At 42.4% G+C, this 15,000-nt stretch overlaps 2 protein-coding genes across 10 annotated transcripts in view; one reads left to right on the top strand and one right to left on the bottom strand.

Annotated features, from left to right (window-relative positions):
• The window catches only part of NCF2 (neutrophil cytosolic factor 2), a 32,457-nt gene extending 28,583 nt beyond the window's left edge, over positions 1-3,874 (top strand). The window contains exons 13-15 of the mRNA XM_077278229.1: positions 707-812; positions 1,545-1,704; positions 2,554-3,874. Coding sequence (XP_077134344.1) covers positions 707-812; positions 1,545-1,704; positions 2,554-2,624 — 337 coding nt within the window. The 3' untranslated portion in view covers positions 2,625-3,874. The remainder of the gene's footprint in view (positions 1-706; positions 813-1,544; positions 1,705-2,553) is intronic.
• A 2,776-nt stretch (positions 3,875-6,650) lies between these two features.
• The window catches only part of SMG7 (SMG7 nonsense mediated mRNA decay factor), a 44,172-nt gene continuing 35,822 nt past the window's right edge, over positions 6,651-15,000 (bottom strand). For 4 of the 9 annotated variants that reach the window (XM_077278397.1, XM_077278403.1, XM_077278400.1 and 1 more), the window contains 5 exons: positions 12,581-12,658; positions 12,325-12,478; positions 11,560-11,730; positions 11,313-11,464; positions 6,651-8,220 (listed from right to left, as the gene is read on the bottom strand). In XM_077278397.1, coding sequence (XP_077134512.1) covers positions 8,107-8,220; positions 11,313-11,464; positions 11,560-11,730; positions 12,325-12,478; positions 12,581-12,658 — 669 coding nt within the window. In that variant the 3' untranslated portion in view covers positions 6,651-8,106. Of the gene's footprint in view, positions 8,221-11,312; positions 11,465-11,559; positions 11,731-12,324; positions 12,479-12,580; positions 12,662-15,000 lie in introns of all 9 variants that reach the window. The other 5 variants (XM_077278396.1, XM_077278398.1, XM_077278401.1 and 2 more) reach the window with 2 other exon arrangements.

The following is a 15,000-nucleotide window of genomic DNA, read 5'->3' on the forward strand; positions in this document are numbered from 1 at the left end:
CCGCAGTCTTCAGCTTTTCCCGGCACCACTTAGGTTCCGCAGCGCCATTTTGTGACCCCCAACTTCTGACTGACCAGAAGACAGAGGTAACGGTCACAAGTTTTCAATGTAAGTCTATGGGATCCGTTTTCTGGCACTCATAGAGAACTTACACTGAATAGTGACTTCTGGATCACTCCGCAAACACTGGAGCAATCGGGTCGGTTACAAACTGCTGGAGATCGAGCAAAGTGGTGCAGAGAACGGATAAAGACAGCGGTTGGTAGTTATAAGACTGGGGCAGGGAATATAGATTAGTAGCACCAGTCCAGCGCTGCAAAAACAAAAAAAACATGGAGTGGTGCTTTAAAGGATGTCAGAGCTTAAATCTCAGCAGTGGAGATCAGGAGAGAAAGCCATAAACCGCTGAACAACCAATAGAGAGAGTGTGACAGCACAGCCATGAATTACTGCTACCATTCATTGACCCATAGACATATATGTTAAGAACACTGATATTACTAAAGCTGTGTTTGCATTAAAGAACCTGAAAAGTGTTCAGTACAATCATTGGAGACCTCAGTGTTATACTAGTCTTTTCAGGGCAACTTCAGGCTTGGCAATTTCAGCAAATCGAAAATTGGTGACAAATCTTGCAAGTTTCAAAAGATTCACTCATCTCTAATAAGAATCCATTGAAGTGTGCCGTTACCTGTAATCTCTCCAGTTTTATAGATGGAGACAAAGAAGTCCAGCTAAGCAAGGACAACGTGAAAAGAGCATGGGAACAGATCACAGACAACTGCCTGAAACTGAAGTGTACAGACGCACAAGTAAGACGAGAGCTAGATTATTAAATGAAAAGAAAGCTCTAGCACCTATAGTTCTGGCAGAATGCTGATGAAAAGTGACCTTCTCACTCTAAAATGATGAATAGCATGTTACAGTGTAGGAGAATTTACCAATATATGGATTTTACTTTGTGGGAAAAAAAAGAGAAAGGAGCAGTTTCTGAGTGTAATAAGTTAAGAATATAAAACCAATTGTAGAAAATGTTCTCACCTGGTAAAGTTGTGCAATAGGCGCATCTCCAAATACATTAGTGGATTCCAGAAGGTGCAGCCAACCTGGTATTACTGTGGAAATATCCTCCATTGGGAGTTCCAGCAGAGCTTGGTGAAGCGAAAAAACAAAAATAGATGGAAAGTGCTCCCGTTGAAATGGAAAGGGGAAAATTGATGCAATGAGTACGGATAAAACAAAAGCTATATAAAGATCAAAACTTTTAATTAAAAAAATTACACGTTTCAGCTGCATCCAGCCTTCCTCAGGTGTATCACAATACCTGAAGAAGGCTGGATGCAGGCGAAACAGGTAATTATATATTCTATCTAGTTCAGAGCGCCCTCCATCTTTTTCTTTTTTTTCAGTGTAACAAAAGTGGAACAGTTTCAGGACACCAAAAAGTTATATTCCGCCGTGGCAAATGCTTTTAACACGTGTCTGTCTGAAACTTTAGGTTATATTGGAATAATACCACAATCTTTCAAATTTACTATTTGTAGATGGAACAATCTTTTCAAAAAGTAGAGGAAGGCGGCATAAATCCCCTAAAATTAGAAGACAAATCAGAGGTTACAGTAACAGCAATATTTAATTATGAGGCTTCACAGCCGGAAGACCTGCCCTTTAAGAAAGGAGACATCATCAAGGTTCTCAATAAAGGTAAGCATGGAAGCCTTCCGATTATGGGAAGCAAGCTTGGTGACACTTTAAGAAAATATCCATTATTCACCATTTTTTTTTCTTCCTTTTTTTAAGCTAACCCCCCCCCCCCCCCTCAACAAACCCAAATTGTAATCCAAATAATTTACATATCCCCTATACCGCATAGAACTAAAGAACATGGACACCTTTGGGGGCATTATTATTTTTTTTAATGCATTGCTTTTCATTAGAAATGTTGCCTTCTATAGTCTGTGTTTCGCTGTCCATCGTTGGCTGCAACCTGAGTTTTCTTAAAATCTGTCATTGAGCTTGTGGTCACAGAGTTTGTAACTCTTATCTGTCTTTTACGGAGCGCCTCCCAGCCGATTTATTACCAGTGACCACATCAAACATAAAATCAATAGTAGCTCAATAAAAGAAAATATAAAAGGGTAAGTTTATGTTCACATTGCGTTTTAGGCTTCAGCTGGGGGTTTATGTCTGAAGCTCTGGAAAATAAGATTTGGCCAGATGCACTGATGGGGCCATTAGTTAATCTCAGACGGTGCCTAATGCTGCAATTGACTTTTTTTAAAACTTTATTAAGGTCTTTGGGGTCCCAATGCTTATAAACATCCTGATGAAGAACATTTATTTTCGGTTTCGCCCTCTCTGACTGATATTTAAATCATAACTTTAGAGGACAATTTTCTGCTCTAAAACATGACGAGCTTTGCAGATTTAGACCAGGAAGTCATGAGGACATCTAAAGACTTGCGTGAAGTTGCGCTCGATGAGGATCTTTAGCCACAAAGTGTGGATAATGATACATTTCTTGGTACTTTTTACACTAATGCTCTTTTTCAGTGTCGCCAGAATGGTGGGAAGGAGAATGTCACGAGAGAGTGGGCATCTTTCCATCTTCTTTCGTGCAGTGAACGGCCGGCGTGTCAAAAGGCAACCAACACTATTCATGTATAGAGTATGGCAATCTGCAAACATTCATGTATCGCCTCCTGCTGTTCAATAAAGTAGAAACAAAACTTTCCGAGAACTTGTGGAGTTCTCCAGATTTTACACACCTTGTTAACATCAGTCACAATCTTTCATACCTGATTAAACAAGTCTAATTCGTCCTTAGATCATGTGTCCTGGAGCCATCCGTGACCTGCAGCATCACGAATACATCGGTCCATGTGACATATGCAAAAGTCTAACATTTTGGTAACTGTATTAGTTACCAGGTTCACACTAAATCCCCCCCCCCTTCCAGTTTCCAGACATGTCCAGGAGCAAAGCCATTTCCCGTATATCTACCGCCCCAGGAGAACAGTGACCATTTGCAACATATTTTATCAAACTAACGGTTCATCCAGAAGTGTGTTTTTTTTATTGTTTTTTTTTTTTGCCCCGTCACGTACAAGAAAACCAGTTCTGGTCTAATCAATAATTTTGTTCAGATCTTCATCACTTTTTTGGAAATGAGGAAAAAAACAAAAATGTTTGTCTACCGTCTATCTAGCAGTCCGTGCAGTCTGATTTTTTTTTAAACATTTTTTCAAGGACCCATTGAAACTCTGATCAATATCAAACATGTCTCTGTAATTTTACGTGGACTACTCGGTCCGCCAAAAAAAAATTTGAAAAATCAAGACATGTGAACATAGGCTATACTAGGTACAAGTTCTATCAATGAAAAAAACATGGATAGAAATTGTAGATGGGGGGAAAAAAAAAAAGACGTTTGAATGAGCCCTTAGAGTCCATCCTTGACAAATATGTAAAAAAAAACAAAATTTCAGCTACTAAAAAAGTGATAAGACCCTGGTAAGTATTCAGTTACCATCCAAGTTGATTATTTTTGCTTTGAATTATATAGTATATTATAGGTGATGTGCCTGATGACTAAGTATCACCAACAAACAGCAATTTATTAGCTTTTGAACTATAAGCACCATTGATCTGTTTCGCCAGCAACCTCAGGGGCCTTTATTAAAAAAAATAAATAAAAAATGGTCATGTTTTAGCATTCAATAGGCATTTGTAAAAAGTCTTTATCATAAAATCAATCAATGGTCAAAACCCCTTTGTACGAAAAAACATTTACTATTCACCTGGCAAATTGGTATGTGCACCATCTAATAATAATGTATTCTTTGGAGTCTACAATAAATCTGTCTCAATGTGTATACAAGGTTGCGCGATTTTCAGACAGTTTGTGAAAAAACAAACAAAACAAAAACAAAAAAACAACACATTTTAAACCACATTTATCAAGTCAAACTGCAAACTAATGTCTCTATGGTAACAGACTACAAACCCTGTGTAGTCTGAAGCAGCATCCCCCCATTTGTGTCAGTCCTTCACTCCTTACTAACCTATTATGTGTAAAGCTGGCCATAAATATGGGATCATTGTCAGCTGAACATTTGCTTTGCTGGCTGCTCTCTCTCCCGCCCTTCATACAAGCATGCTCAGCTAAGAGAAGCGTTTGGCGGCAGCTTAGCTCACTTGGTAAAGATACACTTTTTTTTTTTTTTTTTTTTTTTTTTTATTAAATACCTAATTGCCTGATCCTCATCTCCACTGAAATCTTATTGATGAGGCCACTTGGTCAGAGTCCTGTGAATTGTTTTGCTCAACTTTAATTTACATCTATAGCACTGGATGATTGTCTAGGTGTTTATTTTGTAACTGCAAGTGATCATATAGTTCGAATTTTTAGTATCGTACACAAATGGGGTAGTGGTTTTCTACTTTGAAAAACCCCTATACAATGGTCTCTTAACAATGAAGATGTACCCTGGCTGGAAAGTGGAGCTGTGGCAAAACCAACCGGACAACAAATTATGAAACTGAAATGTGATTTTATTTTATTTTTATTTATTTATTTTTTTTTAAAGTCAACTGACACTTTTTTGCCTTTTGAAATTTGCCGAGGTTTAGTTCTCCAAATTAATCAAAATGGCAGGCGTGTTTTATGCATTTTGCAAATGCTCAACTTTTGGCTTAAACCATTTTCGTTCCATGCAAGCAACTGCTCGGAGCACCGTTTCACCCCTCAATCAACACGGCGTGAACTTAGCTTAACAACGCTCGCTTGCTCCATGCGTGTTGACCAAGTTGAATTCGCCCCCATACAGTGTCACGAGAGAGGGATGAGTGCGTGCCCGCATTAACATGGTGTTTGTGTGCCTGTCCGGCTCCTGTAGTGTCAGTGTAGACATGCGGGTCGGGGATTCAATTCAGGCAGCACTTGCTCTAAGCTTTTCACTGAGCCCTTCGCCAAGGGTGCACCGGGCAGGACATATTGCCATTCGAAATAAAAGCACTATTTCTGTCCAACTAAAGAAGCAAAATTCATATTGCAGGTAGGAGTTTTATACAGTCCTGCTCATTGTTATTGGCACCCATGAGGTGTATTTACAGAATGTGGAATAACTCCTGAAAAAAAAATGAATTATTTATAAGTTTGCCAAGCATGGAACCGTCAAGAACCTCCCTGGACAAGGGGGAAAGCGGAAAATTGACAAGAGAAATCTTTGAAGGTTGGTGCAAATGGTGGAAAAAAACACATCAAACATGGAAAGACCTGAAGGCCGGCCTGGAACAGTTAGGGGTCATGGTTTTAACAAGTACCATACGCCGCACACTAAACCAAGCAGAGCTTTATGGGTGAAGGCCAAGGAAGAAACAATTGGCAAAGATCAGTCGTTCTTTTTTACGTCTTTTCTTCAGCAAAAAGTACCTTGACAAACCACAATCCTTCTGGGAAAATGTTTTGTGGACAGATGAAACAAAAACAGAGCTTTTTGGCAGTGTAAAACAGTTTGTTTACAGACAGCACAATGAAACTTATAAGGAAAAGAACACTCTACCAACAGTTAAGCATGGTGGAGGATCCATGATGCTTTGGGGTTTGCTTTGCTGCATCCGGTACTGGAGGCCTTGACCGTATCACAGCAATCATGAAATCAGAAATGTTCTCATATGAGTGCTCTGCTTTTCACGGATAGCACTTTTACTTGAGTCTATGGGATTATTCCTCAGAAAATAGTGGATACCTGTCCGGTTTTGATTTGAGCATTCAATCAAAATTTTTAGTTTCGCCACATACAAGAAAAACGGATGACCGTTGGACCACACTCGGATAAGAATAATTGGTCCGTTTTTTCCTACATGGGAAAAAATCAGACATGTGAATGAGCTCTTACCTTTGTCCTACATAATAGGATATATATATATATATATATATATATATATATATATATATATATATATATATATATATATATATATATATATATATATATATATATACACCGTACTTTTCGGACTATAAGATGCACTTTATTCCTCCAAAATTTAGGAGAAAAGTTGGGGGTGCGTCTTATAGTCCAGATGTACCTTATTTAATAGTGTGGATGGGGGGCAGCGTAGTGGATCACAGGAGGCGGCTGCTGCTGCTAACACTGACTGCTGCTAAAGAAAATGAATACGCACTGCTCCCCACACCCATAGTCCTCCCACCTCTATGCACTGAAGCCAACGCCAAGAGATGGGAGGGACTACGGGCGTGGTGAGCAGTGAATACTTACACTGTTAGACGCAGCAGCCGGTCTCCTGCAACGGCTTGGTGATCACTTGTGCCCGCTATTAAAGAGAATGAATATTCACTGCTCTCCACGCCCATACCCCCCCTCCTCCTAAACCCTCCATAACAGTGCATCATGACCACACCTTTTTCTTAAATTTGTTTTTGCCTCCTCTAAAACCTAGGTGCGTCTTAGAGTCCGGTGTATGTTATAGTCCAAAAAATAAATTTTTTTATTTTTTTTTTTAACAAATCCCTCAAAACTCAGAACAGATCTCCCTCACTCTAGACTGAGCCACTTCTTCTATCATCAGTTCATCACAATGTCAACCATATTTTGTAGTAGAAGCCAAAAAGACAAACACGTGGATGGCTGTAGAGAAGAGGAGTTTATTAATGGTAAAGCAGATCTGAGCAGATGGTGCTCACACAAGAACACAAGGAAAGGGTGGGAGTGAATAGGGGTCTCCATACTCAAGATCCTGCTAAGAAAGGATAGCCCAAGTGGCACTTTGCCACTTTGTTTTTTTTTATAATATATTTCATCCTCAAAGAGAACTGGCTTCTTCCAATAAAATCCTTAGTTCTACACCAAACATCTGGCCCCAAAATGTGTGTTCGGTTCATGGTCAATGCATGAGGTGCTGACGTGCTGGGACACCAGATGGTACCCATGACATACACAACAACACACGGAAGGGGGACCTCTATGACGACTCTACGTAGAAGAACCATGTCTCATTGCTTCCGTTCCTTGACTCGTGAGGCACTCATGCTCATGTCATCATACTTCCACTTGACCAGTCACGTGCTCACCGTATCAGACATCCCGGCTCTCTCACTGCTTGTGCGCAATGCTCGTCGTGTTGCTGGAGCAGTGTGGAGGACAGAACTGTTCCCGTTCTTGCCTTGTGCTATCAGCTCTGGCACTTGCACTTTGTATTGCAACTTGATCCTGCACTTCGGTTGCCCTTCTGCCAGATTGAAGGGGATTCTTAATGAGGCAGGTTAATAAAGAGGGGGAGCGAGGAGAAAAGAAATCAGCTGTCACCTAGCTAGAACCATAGGGGATCTCTGTATTATCTACTCTGCTCCCTCGTCAGTTCGTCGCCATCCATCCTGTAATACTCAGCTTTTGGGAGACATTGAGCGCACACACAAACACACGACAACTAAGCAGGCAGGGAAGGACAGACACCAAAGTAGGCTAAAGACACTCAATGGGCACAAGCAAGCATCCATAACTGACACAGACACACAACCCCTCACCCATTACCCCCTTATGGGGACAAGACAAAAAAAAAAGCCACCCATTCACTCACACCTCCCTCAGCCAGCACAAGCTGCTGGGCGAGAGGGGACCAGTTCCTCAGTCTCCACTAATGGAGAGAGTTCCTGACATTCGGTTGTTATCTAGAAACAGAACCATAAAACTCATTACATCTGCGGGGAGAGTTCTTATTGCCCCCCACCTGCCTTCCACTGCTGGGGGATATTTCCTATCCGTGTGTTAGGCAGAGGTTCAGGGGGGGCTGTGAGAGGCATGCACAAATAACGAGAAAGATGGGGGCGCACATTACCCCTTTCCCCCTCAAGAAGTCCCAAGCTCCCTCTGGATGGGAACTTCCTGCTGTGTCCGTCAGGTAACTGCGTCGCCTGCGGGCGGTGGGGGTTTTCAGATTTGGTGGGATACGCTGGACGCTCCCCCACATGTGCTCCCCCCCAGATCGGTGAGGGGGGAGAGAGGGCTGCCCTCCTCAGGGCTCAGGACATGTCCTGTCCTGCTGACCAATCGCGCCATGTATGGGTTCATCTCCCCGTCTCTCTCAGTGCGGAGGATTGAATGATCCCTGTCCTCGCTGCTGCTTCTCCTTCTGCTGCATCAGGAGCTGTTCCAGGGCTGATGGGCCAGGGTGCATCATTGTGGTGGACCAAATAGACTAAAAGGAGAAAAATGCACAATTAATTCACATGTCAAGGAAAAAAATGTGCTTATTAGTAATCAGCAAAACATGATCCTAAAGCGGAAATGGCCTTTAAATATCCCACGGTAAATGGCAGCAACGATTATATAAGGGGAAAACATCAGAAAGTCTCTGGACTCCTGCCGATGCCATAAGGAGGGCGTACATTGACTTATGCCCCTGTCTTTATGTATGTGACGCCCTGTAGAGCATGGCCATAGTGAACTGGAAGGCCATAGGAAGAGGGATTTCCATTTTGCTCACAGTCTTTTTCAGGTGGATATCGCCTGACAAAGCGCTGCCGAAATGGTCAAAAGAAGTGACAGGCTCATCCTTCAGGCAACCTCTACTCAGAAGGCGCCAGCTCTCTATACTGCACGGTGCAGAGTAATAAACACCAACGACAGAGCGACCGGAAAACCGCCAGCGAAGCAGTTTCAGGAAAACAACTGCCGGCGTTCTCCTGAAGTAGCTTTGCATGGGGAAACCGCATCACATGTTCTGGCATCTAAAAGACACCATATGCACAAAGTCTCAAAAGGGTTTTTTTCGGTTTCGGAAACCCCCTGAACCTCTGTTGCTGATTATTTACAAAAAACAAACGACTTTATTCACCCTCCCCAGGTCCAGCAAAGAGTTTTTGCCCCTGCTCCAAATGTCTTATTGTCTGGACCGCTGATAATCTGTGAGCTCGAGCCATCATCTAGGGCAGAACCGCTGAACTCAATTATAGTCTGGAGCGCCGTCAGTGTGGTGTCAGCGCTGCAGACAATCATACCTGAGACTCAGTGCTGAATCCTGGGAGGGAGAGCAAAGCATGTTCTTTTGGCTTGTTTGTAGCTAGGGTATAGAGGTTTTCGCAGTTTGGAAATGCAGATTATTGCTTGCAATCACCTAAGAGCATAATGCAAGTTTACATAGAAGCAGTTCATACTGCACGTAATGGCAAATGTGCAATATTTTTTTTACTTGCAAAACATCCAATAGGTTGTTGGAAGATTTGTGATTTATCACTCATTCCCCTTTCCGTAGTTCCTAAACTAGCAAAGATCATACAGATTAATATGGCGTGCACTAGGTCACATGTTAAAGCTCTGGCCTTTGATAGCTACATAGTGGTATGCTACAGGTAACATTTCCCAGAATTGAAGCCCTGTAAAAATGGACCACGGTGATATTAGAGAGAATAATAATTTCCTATAACCATGAAGAGTGTATTTCTTACATACAGACGAGAGAAGCATCGAGCTTCTCCAGGGGGGAAAAAAATCTGTACCCAATCATTGTATCAGAGCGGCTTATAAGATACAGTAACCAGTGTATGGAATGTAACTTATATAATATACCATGGGGTCCGCCATGCTCGTGTTTACAGATTTCTGGTCCTACTGTGCCCTCTAGTGGTAATAATGCTATAGTGCAAGGGTTCATGTGTGATAACCTGGAAGCCTCTTCTATTGCGGAAGCACTGCTTTGATTATTGCAGAGTTGACCCCAGCCTCTTTCTAAACAGCGAACTAAGAAAGGTTCCAACGTTAACACAGCTCCTTATAGCCATGAAGTATTTTCCGGATCCTTGTAAATTAATCTATGCAATAAATGGGCAGAATAATTTTGCAAGAGAGTGAACAAGAGCAAATAAAGCTGTACGGGTAACAGAGGATTTTGAGCAAATGACCTTTAACCCCTTAGTGACGGAGCCAATATTTTAAAATCTGACCAGTGTCATTTTATGTGGTAATAACTCTGGAACGCTTTAACAAATCCCAGTGATTTTGAGATTGTTTTTTCATGACACATTATACTTTATGGTAATGGTAAATTTAGGTCGAAATGTCTTGTGTTTATTTATAAAAAATATCAGAAATGTGAGAAAAATGTAAAAAAATTAGCAATTTTCAAACTTTGAATGAGTATCCCTTTAATCCAGATAGTCATACCACAGCAAACCATTAATAAATAACATTTCCCTCATGTCGGCTTTGCATCAGCACCATTTGTAAAATGTTATTTTATTTTGTTAGCATTTTAGGAGGTTTAAAAATGTAGCAGTAATTTTTCACTTTTTTCAAGGAAACTTACAAAATCTATTATTTTAGGGACTTATCCATGTTTGAAGTGACTTTAGGGGTCCTATATAGTGTAAAACCCCCAAACGTGATACCATTTTAAAAACAGCTCCCCCTGACATATTGAAAACTGCTGTCAGGTAGTTTATTAACCCTTCAGGTGCTTAACAGGAATTAATGCAAAGTGGCATGACAAATGAAAATGTGCGTTTTCACCACCTAAATGCCTCTAACTTCTGAACAGATTACTACAGCCGTCAGACTAAGGCCGCTATTTGGTCATGAATTGCCATGGCAAATATCAGGACCACAAAATTATGATTTGAGGGCACCAGTTGGGATAAAGAGGAAGCCCCCACAGTCTGTTAACCATTTATAATGATGCAGTCACTATTGACAGCAGCATCTAAGGGGTTAAACAGATTTAGATGGTGCAAGCACTGATCGTGGCTGATACAGCAAGTTGTCAGCTATAGTGTACAGCCGACAGCTGCTGGATTGTCACCTGTATGGGGAGGCTATGCTCTTTTATCTCAGATCAGTTAAAAGACGTATTGGCTGTCATTAAGTGGTTAAAAGGGGTATTCCAATCTCCAAGGATGCTATCCCTATATGTGACAGTTGTTCTAATATTAGCAATTACCTCCAATTAGAAATGTAGTATAGTTCTTCTGATAAGCCATGTTGCTTACCCCATGTGCAGGGCATTGCAGGTAGTAGCTTAGGTATCCTAGGTTACGACCACTAACTGTCATTAGATCAGTGGCCGTAACCATGGATACCAAAACTACTGTAATGCCCTGCAGATTGGTTAAGCTGCATAGTGAATCAGAAGAACTATACTACATTTCTAATTTGAGGTATTTGCTAATATTATTACACCTACTACATATTGGGATAGTATCTTGGAGAAGGGAATACGCCTTTAAAACGTTGTTCTATTACTTTCATATGGCCAACAAAGAATTTGGATTAAGTATATCCGACGTGGACACAAACCTTCAGGCTCTCCATTAGGGCAGCAGAAGAGTCCTCTCTCGCGTTGCCTTGAGCTGCCCAAGCGTTCGCACTGCTGGAATTATTTATCTGGCGCCAGCTGTTCTCGGGTGACGGGGTCACAGACAGGTAGTCCAGACCAAAGCCGCCCATTGCTTTTCAGGAAGAAACAGGAAAAACGACATGTCAGGATAAGTTAAAATAACTAATTAATGCACAATTAAGACAAAATAAAAAGTATTAAGAATACCTGGCTTGTCAGTCTTCCATCGGTCAGCACCTCGCCGGTCACGGTTGTCTGGGGTTCCTATAGGCCCAAAGTTGGAGAAAGGCTGAGCCGTGTGGTTGTGGGTGGGTGGGGAGCTTGGTAAGCTGCTCGGGTTTGATGAATGAGGAGACTGACTCGCTGGTGTAGAATGATCTGAAAGACAAAGGTAAAACGGATGAACTTCCAGTAATGTTGTGAGCAGCCCAGTGGTTCATGCAGTTACTTCGTAGTACTTGGGTCCTCGGCTCATATCCCACCGAGGAGAACATCCATATGAGGTTTGTACGTTCTTCCCGCTTGGGGTGTGGGTGGTAATCAAAGGAAACCCCAGCAAAGACCTACTGATCCCCAATGGGAACAGTGATGAGAATGTCTGTAAAGTGCTGCAGAGTACACTGCGGCTATATAAGAAAGAGTAATAAATGCACAACAGGTGAAGATGTGCACTGTCAAGATTTAAAGGGAATCTGTCAAACATTTGCTCCTCCAAACCCATTTTTAGGACTGTTTAGCCCTTCCAGTCAGTCCCGTTAAGCCCCCAAAGCACTGCTCCAGCAGCAGTCAGTCCCGTTAAGCCCCCAAAGCACTGCTCCAGCAGCAGTCAGTCCCGTTAAGCCCCCAAAGCACTGCTCCAGCAGCACAAAGCCACGTTTTGAAGTTGTCTGGAAGTGCATTGGGGAGTGACGGTGCAGTGACCTGAAAATCCCATTAAAATGTTAACATACTGATCCAAATATTGCCCCTTACCTGAGCTTGCTGGAAGAGATGGAGACCAAGGTTTACCCTCAAACAGAGAATACAGGGAGGTCTCCTGCTGTCCGATGGGAGGGCACACTTCATTCTTGGTGCACGGCGACTTGCTGTACACGTCATTAAAGATGCTGTTATTAGGGAACCTTTCCTGTAAGGAACAGAACGAAGCGTTAGAGACCAGAATGTGAACAAAGGCAAAAACTCAAGCCCTGTCTCCTGTATGTAAGCCGCTCTCCATACCCTCCCTTACCTGGCTCAGTGAGAATCCAGTGAGTGAGAGGAAAGAGGGGGGCTGGGATATCAGCTCAGATGGCTTTTCCAGAAGAGACTTCTCCAAAAGAAAGAGAGACAATTTACTCCCAGATGAATCTCCCAGTTAAAGGTGCAATCTGCTACCAACATGTAACTTTGGAGTCAGGGAACGGGCACTTAAAGGGGGATTTGTCACTTTCTGCAAATATGTGGTGTAAATGCCGCTGTTCTCCTGAATCTGGCGATGTTTGTTATTAGTCCATGCACCTCTGCGTTCTGGAGATATGGGCATTTATTCCCTGTATGTAAATCTAGCCTTTTTAGTAAATGGGTGTGGCATTCATGAAGAGTTCAGGACCACACCCACTTAGTGTATGGTGGGCAGAAAGGGCCATATCTCAGGAAAGCAACGACGCAAAAACAAAAAATAAACATCTCCAGATTCAGGAGAACAGCAGCATTTGCGGCAGACAAAAAAAATACATATTTATTGCAAGCGACAGGTCCTCTAACTATAAACACACTCAACTATACGCAGCTAGGTCTATATAATTAAAGGGTTGTCCAGGCATTCTATGTGGCCCCATCTAATCAGCAAGACCTGTGAACAACATTACTACCCAGCATTGGTTCTCCATACCCACTGTCATAAGGTGGGAGAGAACACCCGCACATTCCCTTTATAATAGCATGTTTAGTTAATGGACGTGGTTCGTATCTTCTCTCACAAAGACTTACGGGTTTTACTTCCATAATTTTGTCTGTGAATGACTGGTTTACTCACAACAACCCACAACTTGCTGATCAGTGGTGGTCCAATTGCTGGGACCTCTATCGATCTAGAGTAAGGAGCACTCAAACGCCCCATGGGAATGGAGTAGTGCCCAGACATGAAAACAGACACTCCGCTCATTGTCTAAGGGACTGCCGGAGATTGAGTACAGGGTTTGGCAGTCCTGTAGAAAATGCAGTGATTGTGTGTATGGTCTGGTCACCGCTGCCAGGACAGTGCCAAGATGCAACCGTCTAGGCTGAGAACCACTGGTGAATGAGCTGCTATAAGCGCAGCCTCAGTGAGTAGTGGTGACTAGTGATGAGCGAATATACTCGTTACTCGAGATTTCCCGAGCACACTCGCGGGTCCTCTGAGTATTTTTTAGTGCTCGGAGATTTAGTTTTTTTCGCCGTAGCTGAATAATTTACAGCTACTAGCCTGCTTGATTACATGTGGGGATTCCCTAGCAACCAGACAACCCCCACATGTACTCAGCCTGGCTAATAGCTGTAAATCATTCAGCTGAGGCGATGAAAACTAAATCTCTGAGCACTAACAAATACTCGGAGGACCCCCGAGCGTGCCCGGGAAATCTCAAGTAACGAGTATATTCGCTCATCACTAGCTGTGACGTCATCGAGGTTTCCGCAAAGTCACAGAAGCGGTGTTCCCAGCCGGGACCCTGGACTACGGTGACTTCCGGTGAGATCACCGTTAGAACTGTGAGGAAGTCTCACGGTGCAACAGCGAGTTCACTGCAGTTCACTGGGAGAAACGAACTCCTGGTGAACAGCAGCTCATTACTCAGTGGTTTTCAGCCTGGACGGTCGCATCTTGGCACTGTCCAGGTTAAAAACGGTTTATCCTCAGACATGGATTACGGCATGGAACAGGTGAGGGCTGTTTTTAATTTGTTTTTGTTTTTTTGCAGGAGACCATGGCTTCAGTGGAATGGGCATTAAGGAACAAAAGGTATCCAGCTCGAAACGCATCCAGTTGTTTCAGGCATTCTTCCTCCTGTCAAGCAGCTATATTTTAAAGTTGACAAATAAAGACTTTTGATTTTATCTCCGGACTTGGATACCTTTTGTTCATTTGTGCAAGAATATAGCGTCAAACACAGACGTCTTTCCCTGCTCGGACTTTCTTACGGACTGTGAGAAAACATAAGGGTGAGCTGAATTTCCACTACTTTCTCATTAGGCAAGCATAATGGTTTTTGTTATTTTTAAATAAAAAAAAAGGGAAAAGGGAAAAAAAAAAAAAAAAAAGTGTTTTTATTTCAAATAAAGGACTTTGTTTTGGCTGTGGGTTTATTTACAATACATAGGATTAGTAATGGCGGCGTCTTATAGACACCTCTCCATTACTAATCTGTGGGCTTGATGTCACTGGACAATTCAAAGGTGATATCAACCCCACAAATATGAATTCCACTTGCCACCGCAACAGGGCAAGTGGGAAGAGCCTTGCAAAGCGCTAGAATTGGTGCTTTACCAGCCTGAGAATACCGGTCCCCAGCAGTCTACATTAGCTTGTCTGATTGTCAAAAATGGGGGGAGGATCTAACGTCGTTTTTTCCTAATTATTTAAATAATTTTAAAAACCAGCATGGGGACCCCTCTATTCTTGATAACTAGCCT

The sequence above is a fragment of the Ranitomeya variabilis genome, chromosome 8 (assembly GCF_051348905.1).
Source record: "Ranitomeya variabilis isolate aRanVar5 chromosome 8, aRanVar5.hap1, whole genome shotgun sequence".
Taxonomy (NCBI): Eukaryota; Metazoa; Chordata; class Amphibia; order Anura; family Dendrobatidae; genus Ranitomeya; species Ranitomeya variabilis.